At 43.4% G+C, this 15,155-nt stretch overlaps 1 protein-coding gene across 2 annotated transcripts; it reads right to left on the bottom strand.

Moving 5' to 3' along the window:
• Positions 1-2,646: 2,646 nt before the first annotated feature.
• Positions 2,647-13,964, bottom strand: LOC115431035 (protein NLRC3-like). 2 transcript variants are annotated; one of them, XM_030151274.1, is made up of 11 exons: positions 13,892-13,964; positions 11,990-12,117; positions 11,785-11,907; positions 11,367-11,504; positions 10,247-10,316; positions 9,892-10,096; positions 8,013-9,807; positions 7,753-7,926; positions 7,324-7,494; positions 7,061-7,107; positions 2,647-3,625 (listed from the first exon to the last, which is right to left on the bottom strand). In XM_030151274.1, the coding sequence occupies exons 2-11, from the start codon at positions 12,082-12,084 to the stop codon at positions 3,069-3,071; spliced, it is 3,375 nt and encodes a 1,124-aa protein (XP_030007134.1). In that variant the 5' UTR covers positions 12,085-12,117; positions 13,892-13,964; the 3' UTR covers positions 2,647-3,068. The 2 variants fall into 2 exon arrangements, with proteins under 2 accessions (XP_030007134.1, XP_030007135.1); XM_030151275.1 differs by having other exon boundaries at positions 11,990-12,088; positions 13,892-13,935.
• Between the last annotated feature and the right edge of the window lie 1,191 nt (positions 13,965-15,155).

The following is a 15,155-nucleotide window of genomic DNA, read 5'->3' as shown; positions in this document are numbered from 1 at the left end:
AAGTGTTGTAAAGGCAGAACCATGTTGGAGGGGTCATCAGGTGGAAATGAATTGTAGTCTTTTACTTTTCTTCCATATGTTTTTTTTTTTTTTTTGTACAGTTTACTGAAATGTAAAGGGTTGAAACTCTGTGAATGGTTATTTGTTGCTGAAAGGCATCCTGGGAGTTGTAGTCTAACATGTTGTAGTTCATCTTTTGTAAAAAAAAAAAAAAAAAAAAAAAAGATGCAAGGACTTGATAAAAAATTGATGCAATGATACTACTTCTTTTTAACTTTTAGCTTTTATTATTACATTTTTACAATCATCAGTGATCAGTGTCCAACAGGGAAAGAGAAGGATGAGAGAAGAGAGAAAGAAATAAGAGGAAACAAGTCAGATTTATCTGATCCAGGTGACTTTCTGAAAACGGTGTGAACGACCCTTATATTCCATATAGTCCACACCTACAGTAGGAGTCACTAATGGGAGAAGCATTGTGCTCATCCTGTAAACTGTCAAAAAAATAATGATAGGACATTTATTATGTTAATTATCTGTGTCAACATTGATCCTATTGGACACATTGGATACTTGTGGATTTAAGTCACAACAGAAAACAATCAGTCATTTTAATGTGATGAGTGATAAAGATTCTCATTCTACCAGTTCAGTTCAGTTCACATCTGGAAGTCAGTGCAGACTCATCTCAATAAATGGCAGATGTCATGCCAGTTCTTACAGCATTTGGCGTGCTATACTTACGCGTTTTCGACTTTTCGCATATTATTCAACGCCATTTAATCGCGTGTCAATTTATGCCGAGATCTCTGGTTCACATAATCCTAACCCCTAACCCTCAGTGCATGGTATTTGATGCATCGATTCAGGTTGGACAGAGGGCTAATAATAGTGTGAACATACACGTGGAAAGCATAGAGATAACATGCAAATTAAAAGTGGTGTGTATATTTACATGAATCATGATCTCACGTTGATCAGTGGATGAGTGAACACAACGACACAAACACATCAACACAAAAACAAATGTTGGCATGTTCGAGGTACTGAAGTCCAGTATAGTGAGGAAACCCAAGCCCAAGTCAGGAGAACCGCTGCTGTGTTACAAAACTGCTGATGTCTGCAGGACCCTGAAGAGCTGGACTAGATGGGATGCCTGGGCATCTGCTCAGGGAATGCACTGACCAGCTGACCTCAGCTCTGACAGACATTTTTAACACTTCCTTGAATAATGATGACGTGCTTTGAGACGCTCATCAAACAGCATATGGTCTCCAAACTACTGTCTGGCTTTGGCCCATGTCAGTTTGATTATTGCTCTATTTGCTCCACAGAGGACGCCATTTCTTCTGCCCTTCATCTGAGTCTTCAACAACTGGAGGAGAGGAACGCCTTTGTGCAGATGCTGTTCGTTGATTTTAGTTTAGCTTTTATCCGGTAAGCAGGGTGACACGGTGGTGCAGTGGTTAGCACTTGTGCCTCACAGCAAGAAGGTCCTGGGTTCGATTCCAACACCAGTCAATGGGGGTGGGATCTTTCTGTGTGGAGTTTGCATGTTCTCCCCATGTCTGCGTGGGTTCTCCGGCTCCTCCCACCATCCAAAGACATGCACTGATAGGTTAATTGGTTAATCTAAACTGCCCATAGGTGTGAATGTGAGAGTGACTGTTTGTCTCTGTATGTTCAGCCCTGAGATGAACTGGCAACTTGTCCAGGGTGTACCCCGCCTTCGCCCCTATGTAGCTGGGATAGGCTCCAAGCGACCCCCGTGACCCTAGTGAGGATTAAGCAGGTTCAGAAAATGAATGAATCTGGTAAGCAAACTAGCAGCTCTGGGCTACAGCAACACACTGCATAACTGGATTTTCTTTCTGAAAGGCCCCAGTTTGTAGGGGTAAGGAAGAACACCTCCTCAGTCATCGCCTTGAGCACCGGCGTCCCTCAGGGATGTGTCCTAAGTCCGCTGCTCTTCACTCTCACGACCCATGACTGTGTTGCTAGGTCCACCACCAACCATATCATCAAATACGCTGATGATACAGCAGTCGTGGGCCTAATTTGGAAAGACAACGACTTGGACTACAGAGAGGAAGTGGAGTAGCTGGAGAACTGAACTGGTGTAGCAGGAAAAACCTTCTCCTGAATGTCAACAAAACAAAGGAGATCATCGTCGACTTCAGGAAGAAGCGGCCCAGTCACACTCTGCTGCATATTAACTCCTCAGCAGTGGAGGTGCTAGAGAGCACAAAGTTCTAAGGAGAACACAAAACAAGCACCATGACCTGGACTAAAAAACACAGGATCCCAGGTAAAGAAAGCACAGCAGCGCTGGCACTTCCTCTGCAGGTTGAGAAGATCACACCTCCTCCCTTCCATCCTCACCACCTTTTACAGAAACGCCATCGAGTCCATATTGACCAATGGTATTACTGTGTGGTGTGGTAGCTGCACAGCTGCAGACTGGAAGTGTCTTCAGAGGGTGGTGAGAACGGTGGAGAAAACCTCCACCATTGGGTCTTCTCTTCCCTCCATACCGGACTTGGGACACAAACGCTGCCTAACAAGAGCCAATACCATCATCAGAGATCCCACACATCCACACCATGGACTGCTTAACTCTGGTAGGAGGTTTGTAGTGTGAGGAGCAGAAGAGCCAGATTCTGCAACAGCTTCATCCCTCAAACCATAAGACTCCTGAACTCACAATAAGGGAAGCCAAACACCCACAGGGAATGAAAGACTAAAAATCCGTTGCTAGAACTATTTTATAGAATTTTAAACAGATGTTGCACTTTTAAAAACATTTTTTTACTAGTGTGCACACAACACTTTTATATAACACAGCACTTTTTATATTACATAGCATGTTTTATTACATATTGAGATTGAACATTTCACAAGTGTTTTTTTTATATTGTGTTCAAGAGTCATGCAACGAAATTTCGTTCAAGTACACTGATATTTTGCATGTGTCCTGGAATGACAACAAAGGGATCTATCTAAACACACATCTACACCAAGACATCTACACAATCACAACTACACGCAAACCATCTGTACAAACACATCTACACATCACACAGAGACACTGAGGAGTCACATTCATTGAGTCCAACCCCAACAAACACTGGTTCAGTGAATGTGGTGTTGAAGGTGTAGATGTGGATCAGTTTGTTGGAGGAGACTTCGTAGAAGGACACAGATCCAGCAGGACAGTCCACATACACTGATACTCTACCAGAGGCAAAAGAAGAGAACAAGGAGGAGGAGGAGGAGGACTGAGGAAGGATTGTGTAGTTGTTATTATGGCTGACAGTGTAACCATCTTCATAACACTCCAGACTCCAGGACTGATCACTGAATCCAAACCTACACTCTCTACTGTTTCCTTTCCCTCTGATTCCTCTGTAAGTCACTGCTATTTCAACCTCTCCACTCCACTTCACCTCCCAGTAACAGCGACCAGTCAGACCAGTTGAACTCATCAGCTGAGGATGGAACTCAAATCTGTCCTGATGATCAGGGTAGGACTGAACCTCAAACACTCGTTTCACCTTCTTGTTGTTTTCAGACAGTTTGAGGTATTTGTTCGCTGTGTTTGGATCCAGGGTGAGTTCACAGAAATCTGATGGACAGAAGAAAACACAGTTCAGCTGCAATTATTGATCAGTGATCAGCTGATTGACTGACCATCTGTTATTGATGGATGGATCATGTGTAATTCTTACTAATTACAATAATGATCAATTAAAGGTTCATCCAGTGGTTTATACTGTACATGTATCTGTCGCCTCTGAGCACATTTTCACAAAGAAATTACACCAGTGAAGTCAGAATAGAGATTAGATTGACATGTTTCATTTTCCTGTCAAGAAACAGCAGATTCAACATTTATTAAGGACTGGATTTTCCTTGAATCCTTTATCAAAGGAAGTAAAATATTCTTGAACACATGTTCAGTCAGTAATAAAGTGTGCGACTGTTGGAGCTGAAAGAACACAAACTATTTTTCATCTGTTTTCTTATTCATGTTCTAATCACTAATGTTTGTGACGTGTACAGTTTTACAGATTGTTTTCGTGACAGACACACATCAGGGTACATTTACCCACAGGCTGTTGAACAAATACACGCTGTGTTTAAGTGATGTTGTAAAGCTGGGACACCTGGGTTTTCATTGGATTCATGTGTAATTTACATTTAAATGTGTAAAAACACTTGATCGTTGATGTTTATTTAGTTTTTATTTTATCATATATCAACTTTTCCAGTCAGATGGGAGTCAAACTGAGGACTCAGGACATTTGTGTCCATGTCTGTTGGGTCATGTTTCCATGATCCTGACGGTCCTCACAAACACTTTGGGCCTGATCACAAATGTGCTTGCTCGCGCTAAAATATGCGTGTGCTATTGATTTGTGTGTCAGGGGTGATCAACTAAGATTGCCTGCGCAAATGACAACAGGCACAAATGACAAAGTCATGGAGACCGCCCTATTTAACTCTTTCCCCGCCATTGACGAGATATTCCGTCAATTGCTTCCCAACGCTTCCCCGCCAATGACGAGATTTTCCGTCAATCCGTGTTTTCACTGTTATACTGTAGTTGGAGGTGTTGTGGATCATGTGAATTACTTTCCTTAGTCCAAAAACAAACAATTAAGCAGCTTTTTCGGAAAAATGACGGGCCGGGTTTAACGTTTTTGCACTGGAGTCTCCGTATCCCATGGCAACGCATCCAGCGGCAGTCACTGAATGAGGAAATGAAGACTGCAGGAACCGCGCGCAGTTTCAAAAGCCTTAAAGATGATTATGGAGACAGAGTCTGACAATTCAATATATGATGGAGCTACAGAAGAACCATTTAGAGACAGGAACGGAGAAATAGAAGGTGAGGGAGACGGACACGGAACACGGGAAACAAGGAGCGGCTCAGGTCCGACACGGAGGTGCCTGTGGGGGGGGCGGGGGCACAGAGCAACACGGAGAAAATGACAGACAGGAGGAAGAGAAAAGAGACATTTCTAGTGGACATTCAAGGAGAAGACAGACATACAGACATGGGACAAGACAAAGGAAAGCTAGTCTGCATCTGTTAGAGTGAGTTCAGATTCAGACTGAGGACACAGAACATATTCAGCTGTAGAATGTCAGCAGGACACATGGAAGACACTTTTGGATTTGGCTTTTGTATGAAATAAATAAATACATATATTCATACAGAGATAAATAACTAGATGTCCATAGAATTATTTACAGATCAAACACAGCAGCTGGTCCAACAGGAGGACCTGGTGCAGCCAAAGGCCAGAAATCTACAGTATTTAGTGCATTTGTTTCTTTTTTTCTTGAAAATGAGGAATATTGAGGTGTTTATATCCAAAAGCTAAACTACTATGTGTTAGACTTATAACTGATGTATGTAAATGTGCAAAGTTTAGAAGGAACCTTGTGCTTTACAAGATGTTTGGTCTAAAGTTTGGTGTGGATTCCCCTAACATTTTGTGGAATGATGGGATATCTTAGAGCTGTTTGTTACTATTATTGCTGTTATTATTATTTTATTTTGTGATTTTGAAGATAGTGTTACTGTTGGTGAATAAGAAAGAGTCAAAAATGTAAATAGGAAATCAGTTTTCTCTTGAAAATCAATATCTTTGAAAAAAATGCAATTTTCTCAGCTTTTTGCTCAAAATTCAGTTTTTTCCTGAAAATGACCAATATTCAAATGTTTATATCTCACGAACGAATAAAGATAGAATAAAATAGTTTTTTGTGTTTAAAAGTTGAAGTTCTGTTCTTTCTTTTGATGTATTCAGTGTTCACATACTCCTAACACAACATTTTCAGTGAGCCTCCAAAGATTAGTGAAAATGACCAAAACGGCTGGCGCTGGCTACCAACTCACTGGAAAATGCTCTGGCGGGGAAAGAGTTAAATGAGGATTTTGCGTGCGCTACTGGTTGTCGTCATGGAGACAGTGCGATGTAAAAACTGCTCTGGGATACACCAGCACTAATGAATATGAAGTTGTTCTTTTTCCACACAGAGGGGTGAATAGGTATTTCTCTGTTGTTGTTTATCAGTGGTGAAGTGTGTTATTAGTGAAATAAATACCTTCTCTCCATATGTTGCTCTGTATGGTGAATGAACTCTTTTAAGTCCGTGGGCATGATTAAAAAAAACAAAACAACAACATCCACTTATATAGCCGGTTCAGGAGTCCAGTCTCAACATCGTGGACAGCACTGTTTGTGTGTGTGTATGTGTGTGTGTGTGTGTATGTGTGTGTGTGTGTGTGTGTGTGTGTGTGTGTGTGTGTGTGTGTGTGTAGGTGTGTGTGTAGGTGTGTGTGTGTGTGCGTGTGTGTGTGTGTGTGTGCATTGTGCAGCGCTAAAACCCATCCTATTCAGTCTCCCTTGCACGCGCGAGAGAGAGTCATCTCTCAGTAGTCGGTCCTGGCCTAATGTGATGTGCCACTGGTGGAACCGGGCGTGGGGGGCAGGCCCATAAAGTGGGGGGCATATGTCTCAAATTTTTTTTCCCACGTCATTCCAAAAATGTTGATGTGAAAAGAACAGATTAGTTCTCTGTGTTGCCTTTGGTTGTGCCCATGCCGCCTCCTCGCCATAACTACTGCGGCCAGTTTTGCACAAAGCGGTGCCAGTTAAAACCTGCCTTTCAGACGCACTAGATATAGACGCAAAATCAGCCACTGCAATCAGTTTCAGGTTTGGTAAATCACATTGCACGCGCTAAATAAATATTTGCATTTACTTCTCCAATAATTTTGCACGTTCTGCCAGTAACGCCTATATTGCATATTCATCAGGGCAAACACGCTAAATGGGTTGTGCGAGCTATTTTGCCCATTTGAGAGATGCAACCCTTGGTGCGCCCTGTTTGTAGATAAGCTTCAACGTGTTTTTGTGTTCGCAATCAAGTTTGCGCGTGTTTTTACACGGGCCGACCTTTAGTAAATCAGGCCCTATGTGTTTTTATGATGTGGAACCAGCTCCATTTTGATGATTTTAATGAATCTAATATAAATCACACTTACACTTCCTCAGACCTGGTTTCAACCATCGGACTCCACCAGGCTCCAACCTGAAAGGAGGAGGATGTCAGAACATCATGTAAACATGGACATTACATGACTGTGATCCACTGAATGGTTCCTTCTTCATCTGTTATTGAAGTTCTGTATGTTTGACCATGGTCTGTAACTTGAGTAAAGGATGTGGAATCAGCTCTGACAGTGTTCCTGTCAGCTCCACCTGTTCTATCACACATCATCTGTGGATGCATCAACTCAGTCCAGACCTGAGAGTGTCCAGTGTCCAGTGTGGATCCTCCAGCAGAGCAGACAGCTCCTGTCCTGAGTCTCCTGGGTGGTTGTAGCTCACGTCCAACAGTCTGAGATGGGACGGATTGGACTTTAGGACTGAGACCAGAGAAGAACATCCTTCCTCTGTGATCAGACATCCTGACAGTCTGCAACACAAAACATCACACATCATCTGAGGATGGAGAACCAGCACATGTAGAAGGTCAGTCAAACCTTACTCTCTGCATGTGTTTAATTATAATAAGGTGATTTATTTTTACCTGCAGTTTATGAATTATTGACTTCAGGAAAACACAGCAACATATATTCAGATCAGTTCAGTCGGTTTGAAAACCATCAGACAACATTAAACAGGTTCAACTGATCTACAAAACACTGTGTTCCATTAGTTTTTGAACCCTGACCTGAGGGTCTCCAGTCTGCATCCTGGACTCTTCAGTCCATCTGACAGGATCTTCACTCCTGAATCCTTCAGGTCATTGTTACTGAGGTCTAGATGTCTCAGACTAGAGGACTGGGACCTGAGGACTGAGGACAGACCTTCACAGCTTCTGTCTGACAGGTTACAGCCACTCAGTCTGGACAGAAAACAAAAGGGATGAGTAGAAACTTGTTCAAGTGACAGATTCATATTTGAGATTGTTTCAGAAAACTTTCTACTCACAGAGTTTTGTTGGAGGCTTTAACCATTGGCAGCAGCCTCAGAAGAACCTCCTCTGAAGCAGAATATTCCTTCAGGTCAAACACATCCAGGTCTTTTTCTGATGACAGTAAGATGAAGGCCAGAGCTGACCACTGAGCAGGAGACAGTTTTTCTGTGGACAGACGTCCTGATCTCAGGTTCTGTTGGATCTGATCCACCAGAGATTCATCCTCCAGTTCATTCAGACAGTGGAACAGGTTGATGATTCTCTCTGCAGACACATTCTCACTGATCTTCAGCTTGATGTACTCAACAGTTTTCTGACTGGTATTCAAGCTAGTTCCTGTTGGTTTTACCAGACTTTGTAGAAGCCTCTCATTGGTTGGCAGTGATAGACCCAGGAGGAAGCGGAGGAACAGGTCCAGGTGTCCATTTGGACTCTGTAAGGCCTGGTCCACAGCGGTCTGGTAGAACTGGGCAGGTTTGACCTTTGATAGTTTAGACCAAACAGAAGTTTGTTCTTCTGACAGCAGATTGACTCCAGTGTTGGTGAAGGTCTGATGGACATGAAGAGCAGACAGAAACTCCTGGACACTCAGATGGATAAAGCAGAACCTCTTGTCCTGGTGCAGTCCTCTCTCCTCTCTAAACACCTCTGTGAACACTCCTGAGTACACTGAGGCTGAGCTGATATCGATGCCACACTCTGTCAGGTCAGATTCATAGAAGATCAGGTTTCCTTTCTTCAGCTGCTCAAAGGCCAGTTTTCCCAGAGACTCAATCATCTTCCTGGTCTGTGGACTCCAGTATGGATCTGTCTCAGATCTTCCATCATACTTGATGTTCTTGACTTTGGCCTGAACCACCAGGAAGTGGATGTACATCTCAGTCAGGGTCTTGGGCAGTTGTCTTCTGTCTGTGGTCTTCAACACGTCCTCCAGAACTGTAGCAGTGATCCAGCAGAAGACTGGGATGTGACACATGATGTGGACGCTTCGTGACGTCTTGATGTGGGAGATGATTGTGTTGGTCTGTTCTTCATCTGTGAACCTCTTCCTGAAGTACTCCTCCTTCTGTGGGTCAGTGAACCCTCTGACCTCTGTCACCATGTTGACACACTGAGCAGGGATCTGATTGGCCGCTGCAGGTCGTGTGGTTATCCAGAGGCGAGCAGAGGGAAGCAGGTTCCCCCTAATGAGGTTCATCAGCAGCACATCCACTGAGGTGGACTCTGTCACATCAGTCAGGATCTGAGTGTTGTTGAAGTCCAGAGGAGGTCGACACTCATCCAGACCGTCTAAGATGAACACCACCTGGAGGTCTTCAAAGATCCAGATTCCTGCATCTTTGGTTTCAGTGAAGAAGTGATGAACCAGTTCCACCAAGCTGAACTTCTTCTGTTTCAGCACATTCAGCTCTCTGAAGGTGAATGGAAATATGAAGTGGATGTCCTGGTTGACTTTGTCTTCAGCCCAGTCCAGACTGAACTTCTGTGTTAAGACTGTTTTCCCGATGCCGGCCATGCCCTTTGTCAGCACTGTTCTGATTGGCTGGTCTCTGTCAGGTGGTGTTTTAAAGATGTCTTCACATGTGATGGTTGTTGGTGGTCTGTGTGGGTTCCTGGATGCTGTTTCAATCTGTCTGACCTCATGTTCCTGGTTGACCTCTGTAGCCCCTCCCTCTGTGATGTAGAGCTCTGTGTAGATCTGGTTCAGGAGGGTTTTGGGGTTTCCTGCTTTAGCGATGCCCTCAAACACACACTCAAACTTCTGCTGCAGGTTATGTTTCAGTTTCTGCTGAACTCCAGCCTGACTTCCTGAATGCAGACCCAGATCAAACCATCAGTCTCACAGTAAATCCAAGTATTTTCATCTGTTCAGTCTGGACAGAATGGTCTTACTGCGGCGCAGACGCTCAGCCAGCTCCTCCTGCTTCAGCCTCCTCAGGAAGTTCAGTGTGATCTTCAGAAAAGCCTCTGAGCTCCTCCTCTGCTCTTCATCCTCATCACTCAGATTCTCTAAGTCTTCTGGGTAATCTGCACTCAGAACCTGGTGGAACTTCTTCAGTTCGTTCTTGACAAAAGTGCAGATGTTCTCCTCCAGCAGCTGGAACACAAAACATGATGAAAGACACAAAGTCCACCCATGGACCAAAGCTCAGGTCCATGTTGGACACAGTGACATCCACTGGTCTGAAACCAGCAGCAGGACATGATTGGACAGAACAGATGGACCAGTAGATGTACATGTACACACCTTAAATATGGAGTCCAGCTGAGTCTGATCCTGTAGACCAGTGGGAACCTCTGAGCTCTGCTGCTCCACTCTGTGGACCAATCACCAACGAGCTCACATTAGATATCATTTACCCATCTGTCATAGAGAGCAGCATGAACAACACAAGTCATGTTTCAACAGTTCATAAAGGTGATCTGAGATCATCCAGATAAGCCTTGACCTTCCAACCAGAACCAGTATTTACCAGAACTGTCTGTATCCTGAACGCTTGAGTTTACTGTCCAGTCTTCACTTTAATGTTTCAGGTAAATCCCAGTCCGACTTCAGTGTTCAGGTTTCATCCACGCCCACAGAGCCTGGTAATGGCAGCTGATTGGACCTTCAGACTCCCAGTCACCCCGATGGTGGCTTTCATTCACTGTCTGTGTGTGTTCTTCTGTAGGGTCGTGGGGAGGCTGGAGCCCATCCCAGCTCATATCAGGTGGAGGTGGGGGTCACCTGGATAGGTCACCACTTCATCATAGGACTGACATCTAGAAACTAACAATCACTGTCACATTTACACCTAAGACCGAATGAGGGCCAAAAGAACCTGGAGGAACCCCACTTTGACCAAACTCTGAACATGATGATGAATGTGTTCCATTGTGTGTCCGATTGAACCTGATTTCAGGTCTGTGTTTTGGTGTAAACGTGTCTGTGTGGTGGTTGTGAGATGACAGACGTCTGCAGTGTCTTCTATTTCTTTTATCAGCTCAAGGTCTGGATTAAGGTTGGTTTGTTTAGTTTATTGGTGTTAGTTGTTGTGTGTCCAGTTTAACTGTTTGGGGTCAAAGGTCAGTGGACAGTGGGTTCAGACAGCGTTCTGCATTACACTGACTCTGTTTCCCCATATTAGATATTGAACATCATGTAGATCCAGATCCAATGCACCTTTTGTTTGGACCCGGTTACAGAAGGACAGCGTTGGTGCATCTGAAGTAGATATTCAGATACTTTTAGTGCATTCCAGGTAGATTTTGTGTATTTCAGTGTTTCCTAAACTAAAAACCCACTGACAAGCCAGTGTGGTCCAGTTCACAACAGGCCATGACCTTCCACCACTTTGAGTTTCTAAAGTCTCAGATTTTAAACTCACCTCCATCTCATGTTCACTGGATGTTGGGTCGATGTTTGGAAATTGAATGGTGGCTCCATGGACCAGTCACTGCTGTAGGACACACAGCTGGGTCCAGGTCCAGGTCCAGGTCCAGAGGACTCTGATCTCTGGTGGATCCTGATCAGGAAAATAGTTTTTTGAGTCTTGAGACACACAAACATCTATAAACAAAATGATCAACAAACTGAAAATCAATAAAGTCTGAATCAATTCTGAAGAAACTCGCACCTCGATGAAAGTCAAAGAAACCTTAGATCAGGGTTTTGTACATTTAAAGGTTCATTATGGGTCTCATCATGATTTAAATAATAAATAATGTGCATTAACTTTTCTTACTAAATTGAAATTATTCAAACAAATCAAACTACATTAATTTTCATTTTATGGAGAAACTTACACTGACTCTGATGGACGATCATCTTTAAAATATATCATTTGCTCTTTGGAATCGTCACTGTGAAAGGACACACAACTGGATGGAGGTCCAGATGCAGGTTCAGGTCCAGGTCCAGGTCCAGGTCTGTGAATAGTGTTGTCAGTGGTTTTCGTTCTGAGCTCCAACATGTAAATCATCGGTGGACAGATGCAGATGGTGGTCTCACCTCTGAGCTTTGGGTTGACTCTCAGGTCCAGGTCCTGTGGGGGTCCTGTTGGTAGTCTTCCAGGGAGGGTCTCCTCTGTCCTCACACTGATCCATTCCGCTGAATCCACATCAGTCAAACAACAAACACTGAATAATAATGGATTGGATTTATATAGCGCCTTTCTAGACACCCAAAGTGCTTTACATTATTGACCCACACTCACATTCTCCCTCTGGTGGTGGTAAACTACATCTGTAGCCACAGCTGCCCTGGGGCAGACTGACAGAAGCATGGCTGCCATTTTGCGCCTACGGCCCCTCCGACCACCACTGAACATTCATACACCAGTGTGGGTGGCACTGGAGGCAAGGAGGGTGAAGTGTCTTGCCCAAGGACACAACAGACTGACTAGGACAGAGCGGGATTCGAACCGCCAACCCTTCAGTTATTGGACGACCCGCTCTACCAACTGAGCCATGGCCGCCCCATGAAAACAGCAGAATTTGAAACATCGTCAAATGACGAAGAAAAGACAGATGTCGACCAGAGGTTCAGAGATAAATCAGACTCAGGATTCTGGACAAAGACCTGCATCCCACATCTCATATCTCTGAAAAAACACTTTGCTCTTTGAAATCTGTTTTTAAAATTTGGAGGCAAACTTTAAAGAGTCTGCGTTAACATCCAAAGAACCTGAAAATACACAGACAACTAAATAAAACTGTCAGAAACAGACATGAACCTTGAAGAGTTGAAGTACATTGACTGACACGTGTGTGTGTGAATGGCTGCTGTAGTTCTACTGTTGTATCACTAGATAGCGCCCTGAGGCTGATGATCAACAGTGAATTAAAGTGAATTCCATATTTGTTTACAGATATAAGGCTCACTTCTTTTTCTATAGTTGAAACCTGATGTTTATTTGTGGTTAAGACATAAACGAATGTGTAGTTTATTATTTCATAATTAGCTAGAAGCACTTGGAGAGCGCAGACCTCCACCAAGGCAGATCAGTGCCGTGCCCCATCCCCCCGATCACCACCAAAATTTAATCTTTTGTTCCTTGTGCTTGTATCAACATTTCCTGAAATTTTGATCCAAATCTGTCCATAACTTTTTGAGTTATCTTGCACATGGACAGACAAACAGAAAGACAGACAGACAAACCAACGCCGACAAAAACATAACCTACTTGGCAGAGGTAAAAAGAGAAAATGTGTAAAAGTTGAACCAGTTGAATGAGTGTAAATGCAGCTGAACAACCATCAGACTAGTGTTGAATGAGTTCCAGTAGTGGCTGAATGTCCTTCACTGATGAACAACTGTTTCTGAGTTACTGAATGAACAGTCCAGTCCAGTTGGAATGGAACCCATTCACTCCTCAGCTCCTCATCCACAGGTTGAAGCTTCTCAGTCAGTTCTGTTTTATCGTTCAGTGGGAGTCCTCATATCCCTGAAATAAGTTGTGGCTGTAGCAGAAAAATGGACAGTCTCTGAATGCAGCACAAGGCCAGAGCATGTACATGTTCCTTCACACAGTGAAGGCAGCATGATGATGATGTAAACATGGGGAAGGCTGAAGTAAAGTGGATCAGCTGGTTCTTCAACTATCATCTACAGAGTCAGCAGCAAATACTTTAAGACATTATGTCCTTTTGGCCTGTTTTAGTTCATGACATTAAAAAAGCTTCAGAAACATGTGACCCTCATCTGGTGACATCATCAGTGTGACCCTGGCACTGACCTCTGACCTCTGAATGAGCTCCTACTCTGAGGCCTCGTCTCATCACAGTCAAATCAAAAGAAGACGAACAGATTCAGAAAGTCCATAAAGTGACAGAGGCAGGTTTCTACTGTTTCTACTGGAAGGAAAGAAACGACAGAACAAGAAGAGGAAGAACTAAACAGGTCCAACGTTACCTTCATGTGGAGACTCAGACACGAAGCTGCTCAGTTTGTACAGACACTGAAGGTAGAAACAACAGGAAGTCAGTGGAGGAGGAAATAAAGATTGTGATCAGAATCTGTGACAAAGTCTAACCCTGATGGAATCCAACCCACACTGGGAACGAATCAGAGGTGATTTCTCATAGACTGCAAGGGAAGCTCGGCTTCCCCTAAAACTACGAAAATTAAATGGTCAAATCTGTTCGGTTGTGTTGACATTTCATTGACTACAAATGTGTTAGAACACATTCATCTCAAAGATGAGTTCGTTCAGAATCAGCTTTATCACAAATCAACAGACTCAATGTTGTTCACTTCTCCTCCATTCCCATGTCTCTGTTTTCTCATTTGATCTCTGCTCAGTGCATTTGCCCTTAGACGCTCAGCGTCCATGCACTTCAATGGGACTGAGTGGAACTGTTTTTTTCATTGCCTCAAAACTGGACGGTAATTGGATTAATGCCACGATGTTGTCCCACCCCCGGATGCTCGGCGTCTCTGGGGGTGAATGGAGCTGTGGGCGGAGCTCGGCCGGGCTGGACGCTGGGCTTCCACGTGCTGATTGGAGGATTCTTGTTTACTTGGTACAATAAGGTCACTGACCATTTTCTTAAAAAGGAACGGAGGGCCGAATTTATGTTTAAATAATTTGACTTTTTTTAATGTAAGCCAACAATGAGCTTCCCCTCCCTGAAAGATGAGCAGCCGCCACTGGAACGAATCCAACTACAAACTAACTCCAATCATACAAGGACCTAATAGGCCCTAACAGGGAACCATGGACTCCATACAGTTAAGTCCATAAGATAATCCAATAGTTGTAGATCACTCATCTGAAGTGGTGTGGTCCAGATTTGGTCACTGCAGGTGTGAGCTTCCCTGATAAATATGACTATATTTACTTATTACACAGAGGGAATCACAGACAAACACCTGACTCTAACATAAACATCCTTAAAATGAAGGCCTGGTACCTCCTGCAGCTCAAAGAAATAAAGGCCTGTAGATAGATAGATAGATAGATAGATAGATAGATAGATAGATAGATAGATAGATAGATAGATAGATAGATAGATAGATAGATAGATAGATAGATAGATAGATAGATAGATAGATAGATAGATAGATAGATAGATAGATAGATACTTTATTCATCCCACAGGGAAATTTACAGGGTTAATAAGAAGGTTTTCTACAGTTTCCTCCACACAGTAAAATACATAGAGTCAATTTAACC

The sequence above is a fragment of the Sphaeramia orbicularis genome, chromosome 13 (genome assembly GCF_902148855.1).
Source record: "Sphaeramia orbicularis chromosome 13, fSphaOr1.1, whole genome shotgun sequence".
NCBI lineage: Eukaryota > Metazoa > Chordata > Actinopteri > Kurtiformes > Apogonidae > Sphaeramia > Sphaeramia orbicularis.
Note: the sequence above shows the minus strand (reverse complement) of the source record. Positions and strands in the feature narration are given on the sequence as shown.

Bases quoted from the DNA above. Each gene is read 5' to 3' on its own strand.
- LOC115431035 (XM_030151274.1), bottom strand. From the start codon at position 12,084: ATGGATCAGTGTGAGGACAGAGGAGACCCTCCCTGGAAGACTACCAAC. The intron at 10,317-11,366 runs GTGAGTTTAAAA...ATTGGTCCACAG, and splicing joins CCAGTGAACATGAGATGGAG to AGTGGAGCAGCAGAGCTCAG. The intron at 7,495-7,752 runs GTCAGGGTTCAA...TTTGTGTTGCAG, and splicing joins TGCAGACTGGAGACCCTCAG to ACTGTCAGGATGTCTGATCA.